Below are 23,141 nucleotides of genomic sequence, written 5' to 3' on the forward strand. Positions count from 1 at the left end.
GGGCTAAAACCTCTGACTCAGGGCTTTGGGCGCTGGCAGAGGATGCTCAGAGCGGAGCGGAGGATGCTCGGAGCGGAGGATGCTCCACACATCAGAGCTGCGGTTCCCAGCACCATGGCTCTGCTCCAATGGGCAGAGGGAGCTCGGTTTTGCTTGCAGCTTCCAGAAACACTGCAGCCCATAAATTCAGGCCAGGGAAAAACTCCTTGAGGGGCTGCTCTGCCACTGCCCGATAGCAGGTGGGCTTCAGGCGGATGGCGCTTTGTCCCTTGGGGCTGCAGGAGAGTTGTGCGGCAGCATCTCCCCACACTCCAGCAGGGTCAGGACCACCCAACCCTGGCAAAGCCATCCTCTGCTGAATTTGCTGCATGCATATAAGCCGAGGGCATAGACATCATGGTGCAGGGTGCCAAGGTGGGCAGGCTCTGCCTGAACCGCGGGCGTCGGAAGCGGGGAAGCCGTCCTCGAGGCTCAGGCGAGCTCTCCCCCTCCGACTCCTTCACACCTGTCTCCATCTTCCCCTCGCTCCAGCGCCAGGACAATGAAGTCGTACCAGAAGCTGACAACGGCAATGCCGCAGCCGGCGGCGTGCCGGGTGGAGGAGGAAGGGGCCGCCCCGATGCCCGCCGGCCATGGGAAGCTGGCCCCGTGGTGGGTGGGCAGCGGGCTGCTGGTGGCTGCCGTGCTGCTGAGCGCCGTCACCGTCTGGGTGCTGCGGCAAGTATCGGGGGGCTGGCCCGCACCCGCGCTACCCTCCAAATGTCTCCTGGTACCCGAAAGCCACCGCTTTGACTGCTACCCGGAGCGGCACGTGGTGGTGACTCAGGAGCTCTGTGAAAGCCGGGGGTGCTGCTTCATCGAGAGCCCCCCGCCGGCGGGGGGCAAGCGGGGGGTGCCCTGGTGCTTCTACCCCCCCGACTTCCCCAGCTACACCCTGGAAAGCCTCAACCAGACGGCGCTGGGCATGGTGGGGCTGCTGGTGCGGAGGGAGAAGGCGTATTACCCCCAGGACATCGAGATGCTGAGGCTGGACGTGGAGTTTGAGACAGACACGCGGCTGCACATCAAGGTGAGCTCCCCGCTGGCTGCCCTCCGGAGCTCGTGACCGCGCTCCCGCACCCCTGCACCCTCCATGCCGTAGGTGACCGTCCCCTGCTCAGACCAAGTCTGGAAGCTACCGTGCTCCAGGCATGGCTGTATGTGGCCTCAATGAGCATCTCCAACCCTTTGCCGTTTTGCTTTGTTGGTCTTGAAAGCACGTTTTCTTCCTTTTGCAGATAACGGATGCGGCCAACCCACGGTACGAGGTTCCCCTCGAGGTTCCCCGGGCGATGAAGAGAGCGGAAAACCCCATCTACAGCCTGGACTTCTCCCGGGACCCCTTTGGGGTGCTGCTGCGGCGCAGGGCGACGGGGACGGTGCTGTAAGAACCCACCTCCTCCGCATCCCACAGTGGGTGGGGGAAAGCTCATTCCACCCTAGGCAGGCTCCAGCACGGTTCCTGGAGTTTTTTCCTTAGGGAAAACCACACTGTGGGATCTCCAGCCAATAATTGCTCTTCGTTTTCATCTTTCCAGCGGTGCTCACGTGGGGATGCGGCAGCACCCCATGGGCTGGCCACGTGCTTGCTGTGGCCGTGGCAGGGCTGGGTGGGATCAGCACCTCTCCAAAAACCTCCCAGTGCCCTAATTCCTCACCAGGTCATACAGCAGCCAAACATTGCGCAGGTCCCTGGCACGTCACCAATAAGAGACCTGGTGGCTCGGGCCACTGAAGGGTTGTGGCTTTGCCTGTTTCACCCTGCTTTTGGGTTTTCCTGGCTGTCCAAGCTATAGAGACACCCACAGCTCCAGGCTTTTTGTGGAAAAGGACTGTGGGTGGCTTTGCTGCATTGCTCTCAGTCACCTCCATGGCTTTACCCACACTAAGCCGTTGGCAAGTAACAATGGTTGGTCAATGCGTGGCCAGGGTGTTTTGAGATCCCATCCTTTCCTCCTCCTTCCCGTTGGCTGGCGCCTGTGGTCCATACTTTACTTGGGAGCTGCTTATCAGCAACAACAGGCTGAGAAACCCCACCACCGCATCGCCTCGGTGGTTAATAATAACCTGCTGGAAACTTCTGGTGTCAAAGGCAAGGCTGTGCCATGCTGGGTCAGGCTGGTTCAGGCTCAGGCTGTGCCTCATGTCCAGCCAGACCCGAATTTGCTGCCTGGGCCAAGGTGTTGGGGCTGGATGCAGGGTGGGACATATGCTGCCGTGCTGGCCCTTGGGATGCTTCGAGAGGGAAGGGGTCAATTGTTGGCGGGCAAATGGATCCAGATGAATCCCAGCATCCGCTCTTGACTCTCTCTGTCCCTCGGTGTCACCCTGGCAGGCTCAACACCACCGTGGCCCCCTTGATCTTCGCTGACCAGTTTCTCCAGATAGCCACATCGCTCCCATCCAGGTTCCTCTACGGGCTGGGGGAGCACCGTGGCACCCTCCTGCACAGCCTGGACTGGAGCACCCTCACGCTGTGGGCACGCGACGTCTCTCCCACGGTACCATCTCCCCGCTCCCCATGGGGGTGCAGGGGGTGAGGATGGGGTACCGCTCTCCAGGGCATTGGACAAGCCCTGGGAAAACATAGCAGGGGGCTGGGCAGCAGCACTGGGAGAGGTGGGGTGTGGTCAAGGTCAAGATATGTACCGGGGAGGATTTCAGAGCAATTGCAAAACACTCTTGGCACTCCGAGGGCCCCGGGTGTTTTCCGCTCCACCCTGCCGCTCGTGCAACAGGTTGTGGCGAGGCAGGAGGTTTCCCTGCCTCCCTTCCAGCCCAGCCCAAGCTGCAAGGAAGAAGCAGCCTCCCATGGCCTTCAGCGCCAGCTCTGAAATCATCCTCATCCCTTGCCTTGCCCTCCACGGGGATGACAGATGCCTGGTTAGGTGATGGCAGCAGATGCAACTCGGGGCCATTTATTCAGCCCCGGTGACGCGGGGCTCTCCCGCTTTGCCTGGGAGCTGCTCTCTCACCCGGCACCTCCTCTTTGCAGGAATCATTCAACCTCTACGGCGCTCACCCCTTCTACCTGCTGATGGAGGAGGGCGGAGATGCTCATGGGGTTTTCCTCCTGAACAGCAACGCGATGGGTAGGTGTCCCAGGGGACCCCGGCTGGCTTGTCCCTTGAGGATGACCCAGCAGGTGGGGACCAATGGGACCTGCTGGTTTGGGAACTTGGGGCGAGAGGAAGCCGTAGAAGGGAAAGATGTGGTTTGATGGCTCCGTTATTGAGCGTAGCCATCTGTTTCCTGGCTACGGCAAGGCTCTTTAGCAACTGCCGAGCAGTTTAACCACACGCCCAGCTGCCGAGTTGCCATCGGAAAAGAAAGTCCCTCGCATGCGGGTCCATGCCTGCTCCCCCTCTGCCCAAAACGGCCTTAACCCCAGGCTCAGTGGCATAGGACGGCTGGGACGCAGCCGGGGATGCCGTCTGCCACCCATGCTCTTCCCAGCTGTGCTCCGCCGGCTGCAGCCGTGGGATCCACCCGTGTGTGCCAGCTGATAATGCAGCAGCTCCCGCGGGCTCCTGCCGTGTCAGGGACGGCACCGGCAACCACCCGTCCCTCCCAGCAGCCGCCACTTGCAGCCAGCTGGGCCGATGCTGCGCACGCCGGGGCTCTTGTAGCTCCAGCTGCGCTCAGTTTATTGCAGCGATGCTCCCGAGGAGGAGCTCACGGGAGAGCGCAGGGGGGATGCAACCGCCTGAGCTGAGGTTTGAGGGCTCGTTTGTGTGGAAAGCATTTCCCAGGAAAGCCCTTGCTCCGCCACGCTCGCTTGTACAAGTAGCTCTTGATTCACGTAGGATGGGATTTTAGGGGAGGATGTGAAGGAAAGCCCTGCGTGTGCTTGGTCTTTCGGTGGAAGCTGGGAGAATGGCACAGCTTTGGGCTTAAAGAGCGAATTTTTAAGATAGCGAGCTTTCTCCCCACATAAATCAGCAATGTCCCTGGGCTGTGATGATTTCAGCCTCCAGACACCAGTTTAGCATCTACTGCGTGCAGGGCAGGGATTTCTCCGTTCCCATGCCGGAGGCTGAGCGTTGCCTGTGGTGCTGCCTGGCCCCTGCCGTGGCAGTCGGGGTCTGGGGGTTGCTCCCCAATTCTCACTGCCTTTTCTCTTCCCCGTCCCTGCAAAGAGGTGGCCCTGCAGCCCGCTCCGGGCCTGACCTGGAGGACCATCGGGGGGGTGCTGGATTTCTACATCTTCCTGGGGCCCGATCCCAACATGGTCATCCAGCAGTACCAGCAGGTGATAGGTAAGTGCCTGCACCCCGACGTGGCCATCTGCGGGCACCTTCCCCACACCCCCATCCCTGTCTCACCTCAGCTTCACCACCATCCCCAGTCCTCCCAGTTGGGGAGTGGTCAGCGGTCCCCAGCCATCCCACCCCCCGCCCTCCCAGCACGTCAAGGGTCGGCAGTCACATCCTTTCCCCCCTCTCCCCTTCCCCTCCCATCCTTCTGAGATGCTGCTCTTGTCTCAGGACACTCCATCCATGCTCCCACTCCCTTACTGCAGGTTTCCCAGCCATGCCACCCCTCTGGGCACTTGGCTTCCATCTCTGCCGCTGGGGCTACGGATCCAGCAATGAAACCTGGCAGACCGTGAGAGCCATGAGGAACTACCAGATCCCCCAGGTAACCCCCCAGACCCGTGGAGGGCGGGTCTGGACCCTGTCACCCATCCCTGAGCCTCTGTCCCGCAGGATGCACAGTGGAACGACATCGATTACATGGATGGGTACCGGGACTTCACTTTCGATCCCCAGAAGTTTGCCTCCCTCCCCTCGCTGGTGGAAGACCTCCACAAACATGGGCAACGCTACGTTATGATCTTGGTACTCCCCTTCCTCTCCTCCTGTGCTGTCTTTGCTGCAGAGCTGGGATGCAAGGCAGAGGCGTAAGGGATGCTCGTGGTCCCAGCTGATCAATCCCTGGCCCCGGGGATTTTTAGCCGAGGTCGGTCTCTGGTGCTGGGCAGGCAGCTGTAAACTGCCACTGGAAATCCCCCTAATGCAGGGACTGCGGAGACACAGGCCAGGTTCTCATGCTGTGCTCCTGTCTGCTGCGGGAGTACAAGGATGCCCCGTCCCCCATGGGTGAAAGAATGGAGGAACTATGGGTCAGGCTGTTGAACTCGTGGGTGCTGGGCTTGGGTGCCCCCACATCCCCACGAGTGCCGGGATCTCATGACCCAGCTATGATCTCCCTTCTTCCCTCTGCGAGGAAAGGGGGTGTGAGTTCTGCTTGCTGGGGACAGTGGGGACCAGGGGGTCCTGGGGAGGGAAAGGTCGGGTTCCTTCCCCGTTGAACTCCCCATTGTAGCCCAGCCTGGCCATGACCCGACGTTTCTTGCATATGTACAAGATTTTTCATATTTGTCCCCCCCTCCCCAAAACGCCCTAACGGGTCCTGGGGACTTGCAGAAGTGGCATTTTAGAAAACATGCCTGGAAGTGTTGAAGCAAGTTTCTGTTCCCCTTGGGGGAAACAGCCGCTGTGTGTGGGCTCTGGCTGACCCCGTCTGGGTTGTCATCTTCTCTGAATCACACCGGCCTGGCAGGGGGAAGGGGCCGCGGTCTGCTGGGAAAGGCGCCAACCCTCTGCTCCGTCCCCAGGATCCCGGCATCAGCAGCACCAACCCTCACGGCTCCTACTGGCCTTTCGATGAAGGCTTGAGACGGGGCTTGTTCCTCAACACCACCCAAGGGCAGCCGCTCATCGGGCAGGTGAGGAGCTCCAGGGGGAAATCCCAGCCCCACGGGGCTGTGCAATAGCAGGGTTGGGATTTCATCCCTTGCGCTGGAGGGAAAGCCAGCCGGCCGAGGGACCTCTTCTGGGACGATTGCCAGAGCCTGGCTCAGCCCTCAGCCTCACGTGTCACCTCCCAGCATCTCCACCCACCCCAGGAGCCAGCCCCTGCCCGGGCGGAGGCATCCGTGGAAGTCATATGAGCTTAATGGGGTTGGTGGTGCCACTCGAGGCCGGTCATCTGATTTCTCTCCCTTCCCGTTTCTGGGGTGAGAGGAGATTGTCCGTGATAGACACGTGCCTCCGGATCTGCTCCGTAGCGGTTCTGTCCCGGTTTGTCCCCTCCTTTCCCAACCGTTTGCTCCCACCGGATCTCCCTCGCCACCTACAAGGACTGGGCTTTTAACGTAGCCTGAAAACATGGGGGAAAAATGAATTGACCAAAATTCCTGGAGTGAGGCAAAGCATGGAGAAATCATGGCTCTTCCCTGATGTGCCCTGGGCTAGGTGGTGTCAGGGCTTGTGCAAGTGGAGGCAGAGCAGCCGCTCCATCAGCTGCCACTGCCCACCCGGCCGTGGGGGAGTTCTCAGCACCCCAATGCTCCCGAGTACCATGGAGGCTGGAGGGATGCTGTGCGTGCAGCATCCAGCACTCGAAGCAGTCGACCTGGGTTTATCTTTTGGATTATTGCCTGTTTCACCCCTGGTCCTTCAGCATGCTCACACTCCTGTGGCACCCCATTCCATGTGACAGCCACCCACAAATCACCTGCTTGCTGAACCCGTGGTTTTGTGGTCTCCCCACAGGTCTGGCCCGGCTTCACTGCCTTTGCAGACTTCTCCAACCCGGACACACACCAGTGGTGGCTGGAGAACCTGCAGCGCTTCCATGCCCATGTGCCCTTTGACGGCCTCTGGATCGTAAGTCCCTCCTTGCCCCCAGGTCACTCCCTGCCACCAGCTCGGCTTGTGCCCAGTGTGTGTCCTGGCAGGACCATCAAATGCAGCTTTTCCCTCAAACGCAGCTTTTCCAGGTCTATCCACTAATCTCCAAAACCTACCCCTTGAAATTGCTCCACAATTTTCTTTGCTTAGGACATGAATGAGCCATCCAACTTCATGGATGGGTCTGAAGATGGCTGCCCCCCGGGAGAGCTCGACAGCCCACCGTACACCCCCGGTAAGGAGGGAGATGAATACAAGGCTGTGCTGGTAGGTACCGTGTGCTTTGAGATCGCTGGCAACTGAGTGTGATGGGGAAAACCATTTTTAAGAGGCATCGTGTCTCTGTTTTATACCCTGAATGTCTCCATCCCTATTTGCATGCATTTGCATGCATGTCAGGGCCATGTCAGGGTGCAGGATGGGACCGTCTGCGTGAGCTTTCGGCGCTGGGTTGGCAGCAATGGCTGGCTCCCGTGTGCAGGAAGGCTGGCCCAGAGTCAGCAGGCGTGGGGGGGTCCACTTTGCCTGCACCCCCCGCCCCTATGTGCCAACGAGGGCTCTCCCTCCTGGCAGCCGTGCTGGGCGATTCACTCTCTGCAAAGACGGTGTGTGCCTCAGCGAAGCAGAAAACCTCGGTGCACTACAACCTCCACAACCTCTACGGGCTGATGGAAGCCAAAGCCACAGCAAGGTACCCGAGCATCCCGCTTCCCACCAGCCTGAGGATGGGATGGGACAAAATCTTCAGGGCTCGGGACTGCGTAGGGAAAGGATGGGGATTTGAGTGCCTGACCCAAAGGGGAGGTGCTCTGGCTGCTCACAGCCTCCGGGATGGGAATAACCCAGCAGAGGAGGGGAGCTGACACCACTCTGGGAGGGATGGGTGGATGAGGCCGGTACTGGCGCTGAGCCTTCCCCATACCACTTGGGCTGACCCTCCGGCACCGCAGGGCTGCCATGGGGCTGGACCTCTCCCTCCACTGTTGCGGGATAAGGCGAACTCCTGGGGTCTGCTCTCACCTCCTGTCCCCAGCTCTCCGCATTGTTTTCCAGTGCCTTGATACAGATCCAAGGGAAGCGCCCCTTCGTCATCTCCCGCTCCACCTTCCCCAGCCAGGGCCAGTACTCGGGGCACTGGCTGGGCGACAACCGGAGCCAGTGGAAGGACATGTATTACTCCATCCCAGGTAAGTGGCGTGGGCTGCACGCAGACCCCCATGACCGGCACCCCCAGCTTCATCGAGCTCTCTGCTTGTTCGGAGACATCTCCGAAACTCTCTGCGCCCTGGTGACCGTCCCTGCCCTCAGGGCTGCTGAGCTTCAGCCTCTTCGGCATCCCACTGGTCGGGGCGGACATCTGCGGCTTCTCTGGCAGCACCTCGGAGGAGCTGTGCACTCGCTGGATGCAGCTCGGCGCCTTCTACCCCTTCGCCCGCAACCACAACACCCAGAACGAGAAGGTCGAGGGCAGCATGCCCAGTGGGAGGCATCCCAGGGGTGGGATGCGGGATGCGGGATGTGGGATGTCCGATGGGGGATGCAGGATGGGGGATGCGGGATGCAGGAGGGCAGGGGCAGTGGGGATGTCTGGTGGCGATGGGGTGGCTGCTGACTCTCCACATCTCCCCCAGGCCCAGGACCCAACAGTGTTCAGCCCCGCAGCGAGGACAGCCATGAAGGATGTGCTGCTGACCCGCTACTCCCTCCTGCCCTTCCTCTACACCCTGTTCCACCGTGCCCACCTGCAAGGGGACACCGTTGCCCGGCCCTTGTTCTTTGAGTAAGAGCATCCCTGCCAGGAGCTGGGGAGATGCTTAGGCTGGATCACGGAGAAGCAGCCGATCCGAGCTGTGTCTCCATCCTGCCGCAGGTTCCCCCGGGATGTGGCCACCTTGGGGCTGGACAGGCAGTTCCTGTGGGGCCGGAGCCTGCTGGTGACACCAGTGCTGGAGCCCGGGGTGGACTCAGTCACAGGCTACTTTCCCCGAGGCGTGTGGTACGACTTCTACACGGTGAGGAGCACCGCGGTGCTCGACTGGGGGTCGGATGGTCCCTGCTTGACCATCTCGGGGCTGCGGGTGGGAAGCTGCGGCTGAGCCCAGCAAGTCCCGATGAAGGAAGGGGTGGGGATGGCTGCTCACCAGAGCTGTGCCCGAGCTCCCCGCTGTGCCCCCGACCCCCTCACACCCATGTCTCTCGCCGCCTGCCCAGGGCTCCTCAGTGAACAGCAGTGGGGAGACGCTGAAGATGTCAGCCCCCCTGGAGCACATCAACCTGCATGTCCGGGAGGGTGCCATCCTGCCCACCCAGGTGAGCACCCACCCATCACCTCCCTGGGGGCTGTCCACAGCGTGTGTGTCCCCACCAGCACCTCAGCTCCCAGATCCCCGTCCTGGGTGCTCTCAGCCCTACAGCACCCATGTCTTTGAACCCCAGAAACCAGGGACCACCAGCGAGGCGACCCGAGGGAATCCCTTGCGCCTCATCGTGGCCTTATCCCAGAGTGCCACCGCTTGGGGGGACCTCTTCTGGGATGACGGCGAGAGCCTGGACACCTTCAAGCGGGGCAGCTACTCCTACCTGGTGTTCAACGTCACGCAGGTGGGATGCGGTGGGGAGGGCAGGGGTGGGGGGTCCCGTGGCACCTGGCCACCTTGAGCTCATGCCGTCCCCTCCTGCAGAACATCTTCACCTCCACCGTCCTCCACGCCAGCACTGAGGCCACCGAGGTCACCATTGGCACACTGAGCATCTTTGGGGTGCGGGAGCGACCCAGCAAGGTCCTCCTGAATGGCCAGGAGAAGCCCTTCTCCTACCTGGACAACCAGGTACAGCCCCGTCTTGGGGTGCCCTGTCCTGGGGGTCCCCATCCTAGGGGTGTCCAGCCCTCCTCCTCCAGCCCTCGTCACAGGGTTGGTGGCCGAGGAGGTTGGTGAGGACTCCGGGGTGGCTCTCCCGCTGTGTCGGGGTTCAGGGGGCACTGGAGCTCAGCCAAGCTGTGTAGGGGAAAGGATGCTCTGCATTGCCCCTGCCGAGGCTGTACCCCAAAATGTCTCCTCTCCTCTCGCAGGTTCTCACCGTGAGTGACCTTGGCCTCAGCCTCAGCCAGGGCTTCTCCCTGCGGTGGCTGTGAGCGGGGGGCCGTGGGGTCACCCCCACCTTGCCGAGACCACCCGTCTGGGAGATGCTCGATGCTCCGGCCCTCGAGGCCGGGATGCCGCCATGGAGGAGGTGGTGGGGACCGTCACCTGCTGCCGTGCGGTGCCCCTCCAGCACGGCTGGGGACAGGGGGTGCGGGGCGGGGGCTTGGCCGCCGGGTGCACCCCGCGTGGTCCCGGGTGGGCGGTGTGGGTCGAGGTGTGGGCGCCTGCGGTCGCCGCTGCAATAAAGGCACGTGGAGAGCTTGTCCTGGGAGCATGACGTGGGGACGGGGGTGGTGGCCTGGGGGGGGGCGTGGGGCAGCTGGTTGCTGCAGGGCCCCCCAGTTTCAGTCCCTGATCTCGGTGCTCCCGATTCCATCCCCCCAATCTCAGCTGTTCAATTTCAGCCCCAATCCAAGCCCCCCTAATTCCAGCCCCCCATCCCAGCCCCTTGACTCCCCTCTCTGATCCCAGACCCCCCAGTCCCAGTGCCACCAAACAGCCCCCCAATCTCAGCCCCTCCAGCCCCCCACCCCGCCTACCCCAGTCCCTCTGTGGCCTCAGCCTCCCCCAAAAGCCCCCCCACGACCCCAGCCCTCGCCCTGGCCCCAGGCCCCCCCCCCCCATCCCACCCCGGGGTGCAGTTCACATTCCGGCCCGCTGGGGGACGTCACTGCCCCCCTCCGCGCCGCGCCCTCCCGCCACCAGGCGGCGCTGTCCGGCGGGGCGGGGCGGGTGGTGCCGCCCCGGCGCAGCAGTCGGGCCGTGGGAGCGGGGCGCGGCGGAGGACTTCCGCTTCCGGGTGGCGGCGGTGGCGGCCCGTCAGCGGGGGCCTGCGCTCAGCGGCACCATGAACCGGCCGAAGGCGGCCGCCGTGCGGCGGCCCAGCGCCGTGCCCAAGCCCTCCGGTGAGTCCCGGCGGGCTGTGGCCGCCTCGCCCGGGGAGGGGGGCCGGGGCCGGGCGGGCGGGGGGCTCCGGTCGCCGCGGGCCGGTGCTGTCACGTCTGCCCCCTGTCCCCTCGCAGCGCACCCGCCGCCGGGAGACTTCATCGCGCTGGGCTCCAAGGGGCAGAGCGGCGAGGGCAAAACCGCCGTCACCTTGCTGAAGCCGGCGCCCCCCGGGCTGCCCTCCGAGCGCAAGCGGGATGCGGCCGCCGCCTTGGCGGGCCCGGCGGGGCTGACCGGCCTGACCAAGCGCCCCAAGCTCTCCTCCACGCCTCCCCTCAGCGCCCTGGGACGCCTGGCAGAGGCGGCCGTGGCAGAGAAGCGAGCCATTTCACCCTCCATCAAGGAGCCGTCTGTCATCCCCATCGAAGGTGAGGCCTCACTGCACTTCTGCCGTGACAGGCAAGCGGGGATGTGAACCTCGGTTTGCCTTTCCCTAGAGTTTCAGCCTAGGAGCATCTCTCTAAGCCCATACACTAACATTTATGTGCTGTCCTTAAGGGTTTCCCTTGCTGGATGTAGGGTTGAAGTCACAGTTTTGTCTCCTCTCCTGTTCGCATTGGATTGTGTTCATCCTATCTGATAGCTGTTTAATAGCAACATCTGAAAGACTCCCTAAGGAAATTTTTGAGTCTGGATTGTGGTATTTTATTCATATATTTCTTTAGTAGACTCTGGATCTGAATGTTACTTGCTTTTTGAAGCATCGTTCCATTTTTCTGGTGTTTGATACATATGCAAAGAAGTGTGCTAGCACAGACCAACTGAAAAATAATCAAGGGGTGTTGTCACGTGTGAAGCAGAACTTTTAATAGCAATTGGGTAGGGAAAAGCCATTGCAGGTGTGAAACGTGAGCAGGTCCTTGCTTTGCTTTCCTGGTGGCTGGCCTTGCCAGCATCTCGGGGCAGGTTATTTTGTGTGAGGGTGAATACTGATGCCCATGCGTTGATGATTGTAGTTGTCCCCACGGTGCTGCTGGATGAAATTGAGGCAGCGGAGGCAGAAGGCAATGACGACCGTATTGAGGGAGTGCTGTGTGGAGCCGTGAAGCAGCTGAAAATGAACAGAGCCAAACCTGATACCACACTGTACCTCAGCCTCATGTACCTGGCAAAAATCAAACCAAACATATTTGCCACTGAAGGGGTTATTGAGGTGAGGGCTGTGCCGTGTCGGGACTCTTGGGCTTACTGGGGTATTGTTGCTGCCAGCTTGTGAGCATAGTTGCAGTTGCTCTCAAGCCAGAGCGTAATCTGCATGTCTTTGTAAATACCATAGCTCTGTGGCAAGCTGCTGTAATTTGTATTTCTTTTTCTAAAGCTTTTCTGTATGCTTTCTTGTGAAATAGCTTGATTTTTTTTTTTTTAATTTATTTTTTGTGGATGATGTTCCAGGCACTGTGCAGCCTACTCCGAAGAGATGCCTCCATCAATTTCAAAGCCAAAGGGAATAGCCTCGTGTCTGTCTTGGCCTGCAACCTTCTCATGGCAGCTTACGAAGAGGATGAGAACTGGCCAGAGATCTTTGTCAAGGTTGTTGAACCAAGGGGGCTTCTGCCAGAATGTGGGCAGACTGGGTAAAACTGGCCGGCGTTGGGAAGGCTGTGTGTGTTGGGGGCAGGATAAAAGTAGAAAATTTATTCCCACTGCAAGGGAAGTGGGTATCCAGTACCCTGTTGCCCAGTGTGGGGAATGCAGCTGGAGGAGGCAGAAATTGGAGACTGGGCCTATGCTGTATTGACAAGGGAGAAAACCAGAGTCCTTGGGTTTTTTAAAGGAAAATCTCTACTGGTTGCAGAAATGCTGTGGTCGCCTTTGCCTTTTGTTGCCTTATCTCTGTTCCTTTCCGAGAAGCTTTTGACAGTCTGTACTGATATATGTCCCAGAGACTTCTTAGCTTTTAGTTTGTCTATAGGGATTAACACAACCCATTGATTTAAAAAAGCGAAGCTGTTAGAAGACCAGCTTCTATATTTTGGTGGTAGAAATTGTTGTAAAATCTTTGCTAAATCTTAATCAGCTTTGCTGCTTGAGAGGGTCAGTGCCCAGAAGAGCTTGGGATGTGATGGTTTGGTTTTTTTGCTCTTATGTGACTTGCCTGCAATCATCTGGTCTCTGTTTTTCATCCATGCAATGGTTATGCTACTTTTCTATTTCACAGCTGCATGTTCAAAACAAATACAAACTTGGGAAGCTCGTAAATACACCTCTGATTAACTGGTACAAAAAAGGCTTAAGCGTGGTTTGTGTTCTTTTCTTCTTTCTATCCTGTAGGTTTACATTGAGGACTCCCTTGGGGAGCGCATCTGGGTGGACAGCCCTCACTGCAAGACATTTGTGGATAACATCCAAACAGCTTTTAACACAAAGATGCCTCCTAAGAGCATGCTCTTGCATGGGGAAGTTGGACGTAGCGGAGGCGACCTTAGTGCTGGTAAGAAGATGTTTAAGAAGTGGGAACAAAGGGGTAGGGAGAAGATGGAGCCTGGTGAGCTTATTGACTGGTGAGAATACTTTGTTGCTGGATGGAGTCACATAGAACAGGCTTTGAGTTCCAGGCATTGCTTTTCCTCTCTTTGGGGCTCTTTCATTTCTAGGGGATGTTTGAGGGCAGGCAGTGTAAAAGGCTTGGAGAATGTGTCCGTATATGATACGGTGTGAGGAGGTGACTAGTTGTGGCCTCCTTAAGTGTTGCTGAAGGGGATCCTTGAAAGAAGCTGAACACATAAGAGTGTGAGTGAGTGATCTCTGGAAAGAAGAGTTGTCTCATGAAGCGTGCTGTGTGCTGGTCTCTCTTAGGGAGTAGCCCACACCCTTCCATGACGGAGGAGGAAGACAGCCAGAGTGAGCTGCTGATTGCGGAGGAGAAAATGAGCCCGGAGCAGGAGGGCCAGCTTATGCCCAGGTACAATGCCTCTTCCTCTCCTAACATAGTGGTGTGGCAGATCTGTCGGTGCTCACCCACTCCTGCAATGCTGCGGCAGGCTGCTCCTTCTCTGCACTAGCTGTCCCATAGCACTCGTTAGAGGATGTTGAGCATCAGATAAAAGTGGTTGCAGGAAAAAAGAGTAGATTTTGTTTGTTTGTAATGTGTGCCACAAACAAGAAAGGATGCTGATCTCTGGACACAGCAAAATGTGACCAAGCTGGCTTGTGTGGAAGTGAATAAAATGCAGTTTGTGTGGCCCAGGTATGAGGACCTTGCAGAGAGTGTGGAGGAGTATGTCCTAGACATGCTGCGGGACCAACTCAACCGGCGCCAGCCAATGGACAATGTCTCCAGGAACCTCCTTCGACTGCTGACGGCAACCTGTGGCTACAAAGAGGTGCGGCAGATGGCTGTGCAGAGGCTGGAGATGTGGCTGCAGAATCCAAAGGTAAGGATAGAAGCTGTTGAAGCATGACTCTTCTGGACCTGGTTTGAAATCCAGCCAGGAGAGCTGCATGCTGTGTGCCAGTTACATTTCTGATCTGTGATGGCAGGTGGCTGTAGCCTTTCTGCTCTTCCTCTGCAGTTGACCAAGCCAGCTCAGGACTTGCTGATGTCAGTCTGTATGAACTGCAACACCCACAGCTCAGAGGACATGGAAGTTATCTCCAACCTGATCAAAATTCGTCTCAAGCCAAAAGTCCTTCTCAACCACTACATGCTCTGTGTCAGGTGAGTGAGTGACTGGGTCTGTGATGGGAAGAGAAAGCGCTCTGGAAGATGTGCCCAGGGCCTTGATGGTCTCAGTATCTCTGCATAGTGGTTTGAAATACCAGCTTGGATCATGGGGTATTCTGTGTAACATTTAAATTAATTTCATTGGCCTGGAAGTCTTTCAGTAATCCTTTGATATTGCCGGACATATGTGCTGCTCCGTCCTTTTCGCTTTTGTGAGTTAAATACTTCAAAGAGAAATCAAAACAGTGCGTCTAGCTGCAACGAAACCTTAGCTCTGATATCTCTGGTCTTCCCTTGCAGAGAGCTGCTGAATGCGCACAGGGATAACCTGGGCACCACAATTAAGTTTGTGATTTTCAATGAACTATCAAATGCAAGAAATCCCAACAACATGCAGATCCTGTATACTGTGCTTCAGCATAGCTCAGAGCAAGCTCCGAAGGTAGGTGTAGTGTCTTGTGAGACTCCTGGTGATCCCAGAATCTCATCCGAGAGATTTACTTGAATTGAGGCTCAAATGAAATCTTTTCACAGACAACTGTGTGATCTGTATCATACTCTTTTGAAATTACATTATTGCACTTGTTAGGAAATGCCCATGCACATGTATTCCTAACTCCCACATTCTGGGTGACCAACCTTGTGGTAATAAAGTTTCATGAGAGAAATGTTATTATAGCTCCCCGGGGGTCTGAAGGACAGGCATACCACCAGCTGTGTTTCCTTGTGTCTTTTTATTTTGTGGATGCAGATACATTACAATGCACTGAAAGTTTTCTCTTTCTGTATGGCCTCAGTACCTAGCAATGGTGTTCCAGGATCTTTTGACTACTAAGGATGATTACCTGCGGGCTTCACGGGCTCTGCTGCGAGAGATCATCAAACAGACGAAACATGAGATCAATTTCCAGGCCTTCTGTCTGGGTCTTATGCAGGAACGGAAGGAGGCCCAGTATGCAGAAATGGAATTCAAGGTACCGCTTTCTTTGACCCTTGTGCTGCTGGACGTACCAGTGGTGTGCTGGGCTCTTCTATATCTGTTTTTCTGGCTGTTCGTTCTTTTGCTCTTTATTATCTGAGTCAGTATTTGTATGTCTCATCTCATAGCAGCACTCCCATATCCCATTTCCAAACATCCATGATTGTAATTTTTAATGACGAAACACTTTTCTAGAAGGCAGCTTTGGGTATTGCTGATTCAACTTACTTTGGTTTTTTTTTTTTAAGGAACGGTTTGTTATCCACATAACTGATCTGCTAGCTGTCTCCATGATGCTTGGTATCACAGCCCAGGTGAAGGAGGCTGGAATTGCTTGGGACAAAGGAGAGAAAAAGAGTAAGCAGAACAACCTAGTATCCTCTGAAGATGGGCGGCTTGGTAGATATCTCTCCCTGAGGTTGGGGGAACATTGCAGCTAGGGTTAGGAAGGGGTGTAAGCCTCCATTCTGAATAGAGGCATGGGGCTGCTTGCTATCATCCTGAGACTGACAGAGTTGGGAGATGTGGCATTTGCATGGCTGGGTGCTTCTTGTATCTATGGAAGCAGTGGTTGAGAGGCTGGAGAAAGGGAACTGTGTATGGAGGGGCAGCTGTAAGGATTACCAAGGACCTAATGCTGAGAAGAGAGGCCTTTGAGGTGCACTGAAGTGACTGCCCAGATGTCGTCTTCTCACAACGCTTATTTGTCCGTGCTACATCTTGGGGTTTTGTTGCAGTGCACATCAGAAAGTGAAGCACATATGCTGTCAGTGATGGGATGCTCGAGGCTATCTGATATACCTCTCCCCAGTTTACTGTTGATGCTTCAGAGCCCTGGTTACTATCTGCTCTTTAAACAGCCACCCTCTCCTGCTTGGCTCTTGATGGGGCTCTTGATACATGGGTAGCTTGTAACCTGACTGTTTTTCAGACCTGGAAGTGCTGCGCTCTTTCCAGAACCAAATTGCTGCTATCCAACGAGATGCTGTCTGGTGGCTTCATACAGTCGTTCCGTCTATCAGCAAGCTGGCTCCGAAGGACTATGTGCACTGGTAAGAGAGTCAGCTTGGTAATATACTGTGTATAACCAGTCCCTTTCCCAACAGTATATGACATACTATGAAAAACCATGCATATGTCAGGGTTTGGTTAGATTTCTCTCCCTTTATCAGACAGGGAGCAGAAACATTGTTTTAGCAGGGTTCAGGCTGGGACTGTCTCCCTCTCAGGAAATCCTGCAGATGCATCCTCTTGCCAGAAATACATGATAATGGAAAATATTTCTGACTTGTATTATTTGGGTCCACCCAATAGGGAATTTGCAGTTACCTGACCAAGCATGATCCCTGTGGACCCCTTGTTGTTCTTTTGTCTGACATCCTTTCAGGCTGTACAGTTGAGGGCTCCTTAGATAGTGCTGTCTTCTGTGCCTGCTTCTGGAGGCCAGGTTGTATTCTGGGATCTGGCTCAAGGCATTACTGAGGCAGGTCAAGCCAGAATTAATAGTATCTGAGATGTGTTCACTGGAAGTATAAACGCTTAATACCCATACTGTATAGTCCTGTCTGTTGTGATTTGAGTTGTTACTTTTGCTACACTAGCTTGTCTGAGGAGGTTCCTTCATGTGTAGGATGGGAAGCATTAGCAGGAGTCTGGGGAGACTGAACTGTTGAATGTGTTCTTGAGCCTCACACAGGTGATGTTTACTGTCCTCTTCATCTCTACAGCCTCCACAAAGTGCTCTTCACAGAACAGCCAGAAACCTACTACAAATGGGACAACTGGCCCCCTGAGAGTGACCGCAAGTGAGTGCATGCCCCACGCATAGCTGGGTATAGTCATGGAGCTGCTGTAGCTGGAGGCATGGGTGTTTTCTGGTGTTCCTTATATAGCTCTGTATTGGAAAGGCTTGGCACAGTGCTTAGATTTTCTTCATCTGTTACATTGCCTTAGAATGAGGGATGTTGCTCCATTCTCCGTCTGTTCCTCTTCCTCCTTCATTCCTGTTCCCTGTGCCAAGCTGTTCTGTATCTTGATGCTGTAATTGTAAGAAGGGCAGCCCTGCACTGTGTGGTTTACTGGGGTAGCATTAGGGAGCTCAGACTCAAGCAGGCTGAAGTGTAGAGGTACAAGGCAATGCGAGCAATATTCCATAAAACAATTTGTTTCAGGTAATTGCATTTGGAGCTGGAGACCAAGGAAGGGGTTGTAAACTAAGCTGTGATTTATCTTCTGCTCAGATGAGTTCTAGGGTCTGTGGAGGGTTTCAGGAACCCTCGTGCTGCTGTCAGAAGAAGTGTGATTGATGTCTCATGTCTCATGCAGCTTCTTCCTTCGCCTCTGCTCCGAGGTGCCCATCCTTGAAGACACACTGATGCGGATCCTTGTGATCGGTTTGTCACGGGACCTTCCTCTTGGCCCTGCGGATGCCATGGAGCTTGCTGACCACTTGGTAAAGCGGGCTGCGGCTGTGCAAGCAGATGGTAAGATTGCACAAAGCTCCAGCCAGCAAGTGGTTCCTTCTGTCTGCATGTTCTCTTATTGCCACCCAGGGCTGAGGCGGCTCCTACCACATACCAAAGAGCCTTTGCATCACTTAAATCATGTTTCAGTCATGATGGCTAAGCATTTGGCTCAAAGCCAGACATGTATTGCTGTTGCTTTCTCAGTAGAGAAGCTTCTTATTTTCTCCTACTGTTTCTCCCTGTTACTAATTTTCTATCATGGAGTGTTTGGGGAATTACTGGTTGTGTTGAGGATAAAAGGCTGTGAATAACCACCCAAAGTTTTGAGTTAGCATTTTAAAATTCAATTTAGCTTTATACATACTGTAAAATGAATAGAAATTTTTAGGCCATGCAAAAATGAAAGGGTTGGAGGTTAAATTAATTAACCCATGTATTGTATGCTCCTCCCACTTCCATTATTCAAACGCTGTTACAGAATAGCAGGTACAAAAGCAGCCTTGACTCTTACCCCTTTTATGAATTCATTCAGCATTTGTCTGAATTCCTGCATCCTTGGAGAGTATGTCCATTCAGTTGAGCCATATGCGTTTGTGTCAGAGTTGAGGGGGTTGTCAGAGTTTGATTCTAAAGCATCTTACATGCTCTTAGTGCTGACTGGTTAATAGCAAAGTCTAATCCACATCTGGTCAATGTAAGTGGAATGAGCTAGACTTTGCTGTTGAATATCCTGTGAAAATGTGTCCAGCCTCTCAGTATAGCATTTTAAATGCTGCACCATTTCAAATACTGGAATACTCGTAGTTAAGTTAGATTGGGTCTGAAAACTTGCAACAAAGTTGAAATGCGTTTTTAGTTCCTCTGAGCCCCAGAAGTTCAGATTCACTGCTTACCTGAAGAAGTGTATCTGAATTCTGAAAAAGATACAGGTATCGTACTGGATGCATTTGGGAAAAAAACCTGCCCTTAAGAATTTAAACCAAATTGCAGCTGAAAAGCTCGATATCCTTATATATTGACTTGTAGCTTTTTTAAGTGTTGCTGCTTTTTAAGTGTTGTTGGTTTTTTGTTCCTGTAATATCATGAGAACAAGCCCACAATAACACAGTTGCTTGAAGTAAAATTCTTCTTACACTGTGATGCTTTTCTTGAAGGACTTTCAGCCAGGTAGACAGGTCAATAACTTCATCTTTTCTTCTCCTCCTCCAGATGTCGAGGTCCTGAGGGTAGAAAGAATCCAGCTGATCGATGCGGTCTTAAATCTGTGCACTTATCACCATCCAGAGAATATCCAGCTACCCCCAGGGTAAGGCTTATCACGTAGACAATCTTGTTGTGATCTAGCTGATTTTAACCTTGTGACTAACAATCCTAGCTCACAGATTTTAAGATGCTTTTCCCTATTACAATTTGTAATAACAAAATAATGAGGAAAACTTTTCAATGTCATGTTCAGGCGGAAATTTCTCTAGAACGATTAAGACCTGAGTCATGGAATGGACTTCCCTCTGCAAGCACTCTGACCTTTCTGCTCTGGATATTTTCAGCTGAACCCTGCTGTCCTTCCTGAGAGGCGCTTTTTTTTTTCTTTTTTTGAAAACCACTGAACTGGTGTGGCTGCATATAAGCAGTACATGATTAAGGAGAAAAGCAGTCTTGAGATGGGCTTAAGTAACCCAGTTCGACCACTTGTATCTGTTGATGGTTTTTGCAGGTACCAGCCTCCAAATCTAGCTATTTCTACCCTCTACTGGAAAGCCTGGCCTCTCCTGCTTGTAGTGGCTGCGTTCAATCCTGAAAACATTGGTGAGTGTGGACATTTCTCAGGATACTAGTTCTGCTGCAAAAATTGGTCAAGGTGCTTTCTTGCTGAAGTCTGATTGCCTGTGTTCAAGGCATGTGCTGGGTTGGTGAGATAACTGCAGTTAACTAACTGTGTATTCCCTATGTGTGTGAAAATACACAGTGTGGGGGTTTGGACCAGCGTGTGCCCGGAATCATGTTGTCTGTGCTCTAAGTGTGGTGAGCTGTTCCAAAGTGAGTTTGTTGTGTGTCTCCCCACCTTGGAGTGTGTGAGAATATATATAAAGACCCTCACTTTTTTTCCTGTATCCCTGATTGCCCTTCTCTGCTGCAGGTCTGGCTGCATGGGAGGAGTACCCCTCTCTAAAGATGCTCATGGAAATGGTTATGACCAAGTTAGTATGCTTAAATCCCTACATAAATCACACAGACCACTGAAAACACATGTTTCTGAATGAGGTTTGTGCCAGCTGGCTCCTTCCTTTCCAGTGGGACTGGTGTAAAATAAGCTGGCTGGCAGCAACGCTGCAGTTTGAGTGGGAAAGGTGCCTTCCCCCAACAGAAATATTATAAGCAAGGGAATAAAGCCGAGAAAAAGGGAAGGATGACTGTGATGTGCCTTGCTGGAAAGGTCTCAGTCTCCCTGGCCCTGTTGGGAAGCTGCCTTGTTTTTTCTATGTTGCCTAATGGAGCCGAGGTCTTGGGGACTTTCTGACTGTGGTTCATGAGTTTTGAATAGGCCAAGATAACCATTTTCCTTCTTTACTTATTTTCTCAGTAATTATTCCTATCCTCAATGTACCTTGACTGATGAGGAGACGCGCACAGAGATGATTAATCGTGAACTTCAAATTTCCCAGAGAGAAAAACAGGAGATTCTTGCATTTGAGGGTCATCTGGCTGCTGCATCCACAAAACAAACAATTACAGAGAGCAGCAGCCTCTTGCTGTCCCAGCTGACAAGTCTGGACCCTCAGTAAGTAGCCTTCTGCAGTCTGGAGCCATAATGAAATCCCAGTTAATGCTAGTCAGGAAACCCTACTACTCATAGTGTGGTTGATGTGAGCAAGAAGAGCCCTGAGACTTGGTAGCCCAGGGGATATGTGTCACATTTGGTCCTTGTCTTTCCAGTGCCACCTGCATGTGGCCCTCATGCACTACTGAACTGACTGGTCCTCATCAACACCAGAGTGAACGTATGTCTGCCTATGTATAACTTCTTGTTTTTCTGGCAGGGGACCACCACGCAGACCTCCACCACATGTCCTGGAGCAGGTGAAAAGCCTGAACCAGTCACTTCGCTTAGGCCACCTCCTGTGTCGCAGTCGTCACCCTGACTTTCTTCTCAACATCATTCAAAGACAGGTGGGTTCCCTTGATGGCTTGGCTATGTTGGAATCTGATCTCTCGTCTCTGAAACTTGAGCAGAGTAATGGGCAAAAGGAAGCTCAGTAAGATGCAGGGGGAGGTGGTTTACTGCTCAGGAATTAAATGATCAGTGTGCTGCATCTATGTCCTGCTGATATTGCATTGTCATTCTCCTGCTTCCTAGGCCTCATCGCAGTCAATGCCATGGCTGGCAGATCTGGTTCAGTCCAGCGAGGGCTCCTTGGACGTCCTTCCCGTGCAGTGCCTTTGTGAGTTCCTGCTCCATGATGCTGCTGATGAATCAACCTCAGGTGAAGAAGAAGAGGAGGGCGAGAGTAAGGAGCAGCGTGCCAAGAAACGCCAGGTGGGTAGTCTCCTGGGGATCAGTTCTGTTATCTACTTCCTGTGCATCCCAGATTTGATTTCATTGGAAGGGCCAACTTCTTGCTTCACAGAGACAACAGAAGCAAAGGCAGTTGCTTGGGCGGTTGCAAGACTTGCTGTTGGGTCCCAAAGCAGACGAACAGACAACCTGCGAGGTGCTTGACTATTTCCTACGACGCCTGAGTTCCTCCCAAGTGGCTTCACGGGTCCTGGCCATGAAGGTGAGCAAAATGAAAATCTTCTTGACTAGGGTTTGTCAGGAGCTGAGTGCAGAGTCCTAGATTCTCATGAGTCCAGAGCCAGCACAGTGAAATTGTTCAGTGTCATCCTTCTTCAGTAACTTGTCTCAATCTCCAAACCCCACCAAATGAACTTCTACTCCCTGCTGCTCAGAAGCTGCCTTTGTTCAATAGCCAAGTAGTAGTTTTCTTAAGATAGAGCTGGATTTTGCTATGTTTCCTGTGAAGTTCAGGTGTAGACTCAGCAGATCATGTGCTACATGGAGTAATTGGCAGCAGCTGTTGTCTGTGGGGAATGTAAATGAGTGAGTGCCTGGTGCTCTAAAGCATAGTCAAGAAGAGCAGAACTGCGAAGAGCTCAGAAAGATTATGTCTACAGAAGACTGAATCTTCAAGCAGGGTAGCTGTCAAGCAAACACATTATATGAGATATGAAACCTGTTGTGTGCTGCATGATGTTTGAAGCTTGTTTTTATTATATTCACTAGTACAAAACTAGTGGTCCAGCTGTGGCTTCAAATGCAACAGCTGTGTCCATGTGACTTCTGCAGGGCCTGTCCTTGGTGCTGTCAGAAGGGGGACTGCGTGATGGAGAGGAGAAAGATCACCCCATGGAAGAAGACTCTGGCGATTCTGAACTGCTGCAGGGATATCAGTGGCTGCTGAGAGACCTCCCGAGGCTGCCGCTGTTTGACAGTGTTAGAGCAACAACAGCTCTTGCCTTGCAACAGGTAGGTGTTAGTAGCTGGAAGGGGTAAGTGATCAGCTTATTCTTTGTCCTATTCATGCTAAAAGAAATCTGAGCAAACTGCGTGTGAGTGCAATACCAACATGTTTATATGCTTGCAGAAGAATTTTTTCTTATGCTTGTTTTCATTAAATCCTGATTTCTGATGAGACGAATTCTCATTCTAGGCCATCCACATGGAGACAGATCCCCAAACCATCAGTGCTTACCTGGTGTACCTCTCCCAGCATGCCCCAGTGGAGGAGCAGGGACAGCACAATGACCTCGCTCTGGTGAGAGGCCAGGTTGCTAGGGCAGAGGGATTGCACAGGGAAGACCTGGCATGTCTCAGGACAGTGGTAGGCATGTGACTTGCTGTGCCAGCAGGATGAGTTTTCTGGGAGTATGTGAATCTGATAACTGCACGTTTGTGTTTCTGCGTATGTGTTGCAAGGCAACATGTCTTTGGTTTCGTATCATGAAATGATACCAGAGCAATAACCTCCAGTCCAGCGGCCTATCTCAGATGGTATGGGGAATGCAAGAGTGGTTTGAAAGAAATCCCACCACCTGGTAGTGTTTCACAAGTAAGCAGGTGCTAAACCTGCAGTCATGTGTGTCTGGGGAGAGAATGAGAAGTCAGGAACCTTAGTGGTGGGATATGCACTCTCCTATAACCCAGATGGG

General features: G+C 54.0%; 2 protein-coding genes across 2 annotated transcripts in view; both read left to right on the forward strand.

Annotated features, from left to right (window-relative positions):
* The first annotated feature begins 541 nt into the window (after positions 1 to 541).
* LOC104255048 (lysosomal alpha-glucosidase-like) lies at positions 542 to 9,979 on the forward strand. Its single transcript, XM_059826310.1, has 19 exons — positions 542 to 1,069; positions 1,278 to 1,423; positions 2,375 to 2,540; positions 3,035 to 3,131; positions 4,179 to 4,298; positions 4,562 to 4,680; positions 4,749 to 4,880; positions 5,660 to 5,770; positions 6,600 to 6,713; positions 6,888 to 6,972; positions 7,311 to 7,428; positions 7,791 to 7,924; positions 8,046 to 8,197; positions 8,369 to 8,517; positions 8,608 to 8,749; positions 8,949 to 9,047; positions 9,174 to 9,338; positions 9,419 to 9,565; positions 9,808 to 9,979. The coding sequence occupies exons 1-19, from the start codon at positions 542 to 544 to the stop codon at positions 9,868 to 9,870; spliced, it is 2,787 nt and encodes a 928-aa protein (XP_059682293.1). The 3' UTR covers positions 9,871 to 9,979.
* A 748-nt stretch (positions 9,980 to 10,727) lies between these two features.
* The window catches only part of INTS1 (integrator complex subunit 1), a 29,265-nt gene continuing 16,851 nt past the window's right edge, over positions 10,728 to 23,141 (forward strand). The window contains exons 1-23 of the mRNA XM_059826311.1: positions 10,728 to 10,785; positions 10,903 to 11,193; positions 11,782 to 11,978; positions 12,218 to 12,355; positions 13,097 to 13,256; positions 13,622 to 13,727; positions 14,013 to 14,199; positions 14,338 to 14,483; positions 14,790 to 14,931; positions 15,287 to 15,463; positions 15,717 to 15,825; positions 16,400 to 16,520; positions 17,196 to 17,273; positions 17,794 to 17,951; positions 19,143 to 19,239; positions 19,648 to 19,739; positions 20,071 to 20,131; positions 20,515 to 20,712; positions 20,972 to 21,101; positions 21,289 to 21,468; positions 21,560 to 21,709; positions 22,279 to 22,458; positions 22,643 to 22,747. Of these exons, the coding sequence (XP_059682294.1) occupies positions 10,728 to 10,785; positions 10,903 to 11,193; positions 11,782 to 11,978; positions 12,218 to 12,355; positions 13,097 to 13,256; positions 13,622 to 13,727; positions 14,013 to 14,199; positions 14,338 to 14,483; positions 14,790 to 14,931; positions 15,287 to 15,463; positions 15,717 to 15,825; positions 16,400 to 16,520; positions 17,196 to 17,273; positions 17,794 to 17,951; positions 19,143 to 19,239; positions 19,648 to 19,739; positions 20,071 to 20,131; positions 20,515 to 20,712; positions 20,972 to 21,101; positions 21,289 to 21,468; positions 21,560 to 21,709; positions 22,279 to 22,458; positions 22,643 to 22,747 (3,261 nt within the window). The remainder of the gene's footprint in view (positions 10,786 to 10,902; positions 11,194 to 11,781; positions 11,979 to 12,217; positions 12,356 to 13,096; positions 13,257 to 13,621; positions 13,728 to 14,012; positions 14,200 to 14,337; positions 14,484 to 14,789; positions 14,932 to 15,286; positions 15,464 to 15,716; positions 15,826 to 16,399; positions 16,521 to 17,195; positions 17,274 to 17,793; positions 17,952 to 19,142; positions 19,240 to 19,647; positions 19,740 to 20,070; positions 20,132 to 20,514; positions 20,713 to 20,971; positions 21,102 to 21,288; positions 21,469 to 21,559; positions 21,710 to 22,278; positions 22,459 to 22,642; positions 22,748 to 23,141) is intronic.

This window comes from Gavia stellata, chromosome 18 (genome assembly GCF_030936135.1).
Source record: "Gavia stellata isolate bGavSte3 chromosome 18, bGavSte3.hap2, whole genome shotgun sequence".
NCBI classification, from domain to species: Eukaryota; Metazoa; Chordata; class Aves; order Gaviiformes; family Gaviidae; genus Gavia; species Gavia stellata.

Coding starts and splice junctions, on each gene's coding strand:
- LOC104255048 (XM_059826310.1), top strand. CDS start 542: ATGAAGTCGTACCAGAAGCTGACAACGGCAATGCCGCAGCCGGCGGCG. Junction 6,973..7,310: donor CAGCCCACCGTACACCCCCG/GTAAGGAGGGAG, acceptor CCCTCCTGGCAG/CCGTGCTGGGCGATTCACTC. Junction 9,566..9,807: donor TCTCCTACCTGGACAACCAG/GTACAGCCCCGT, acceptor CTCCTCTCGCAG/GTTCTCACCGTGAGTGACCT.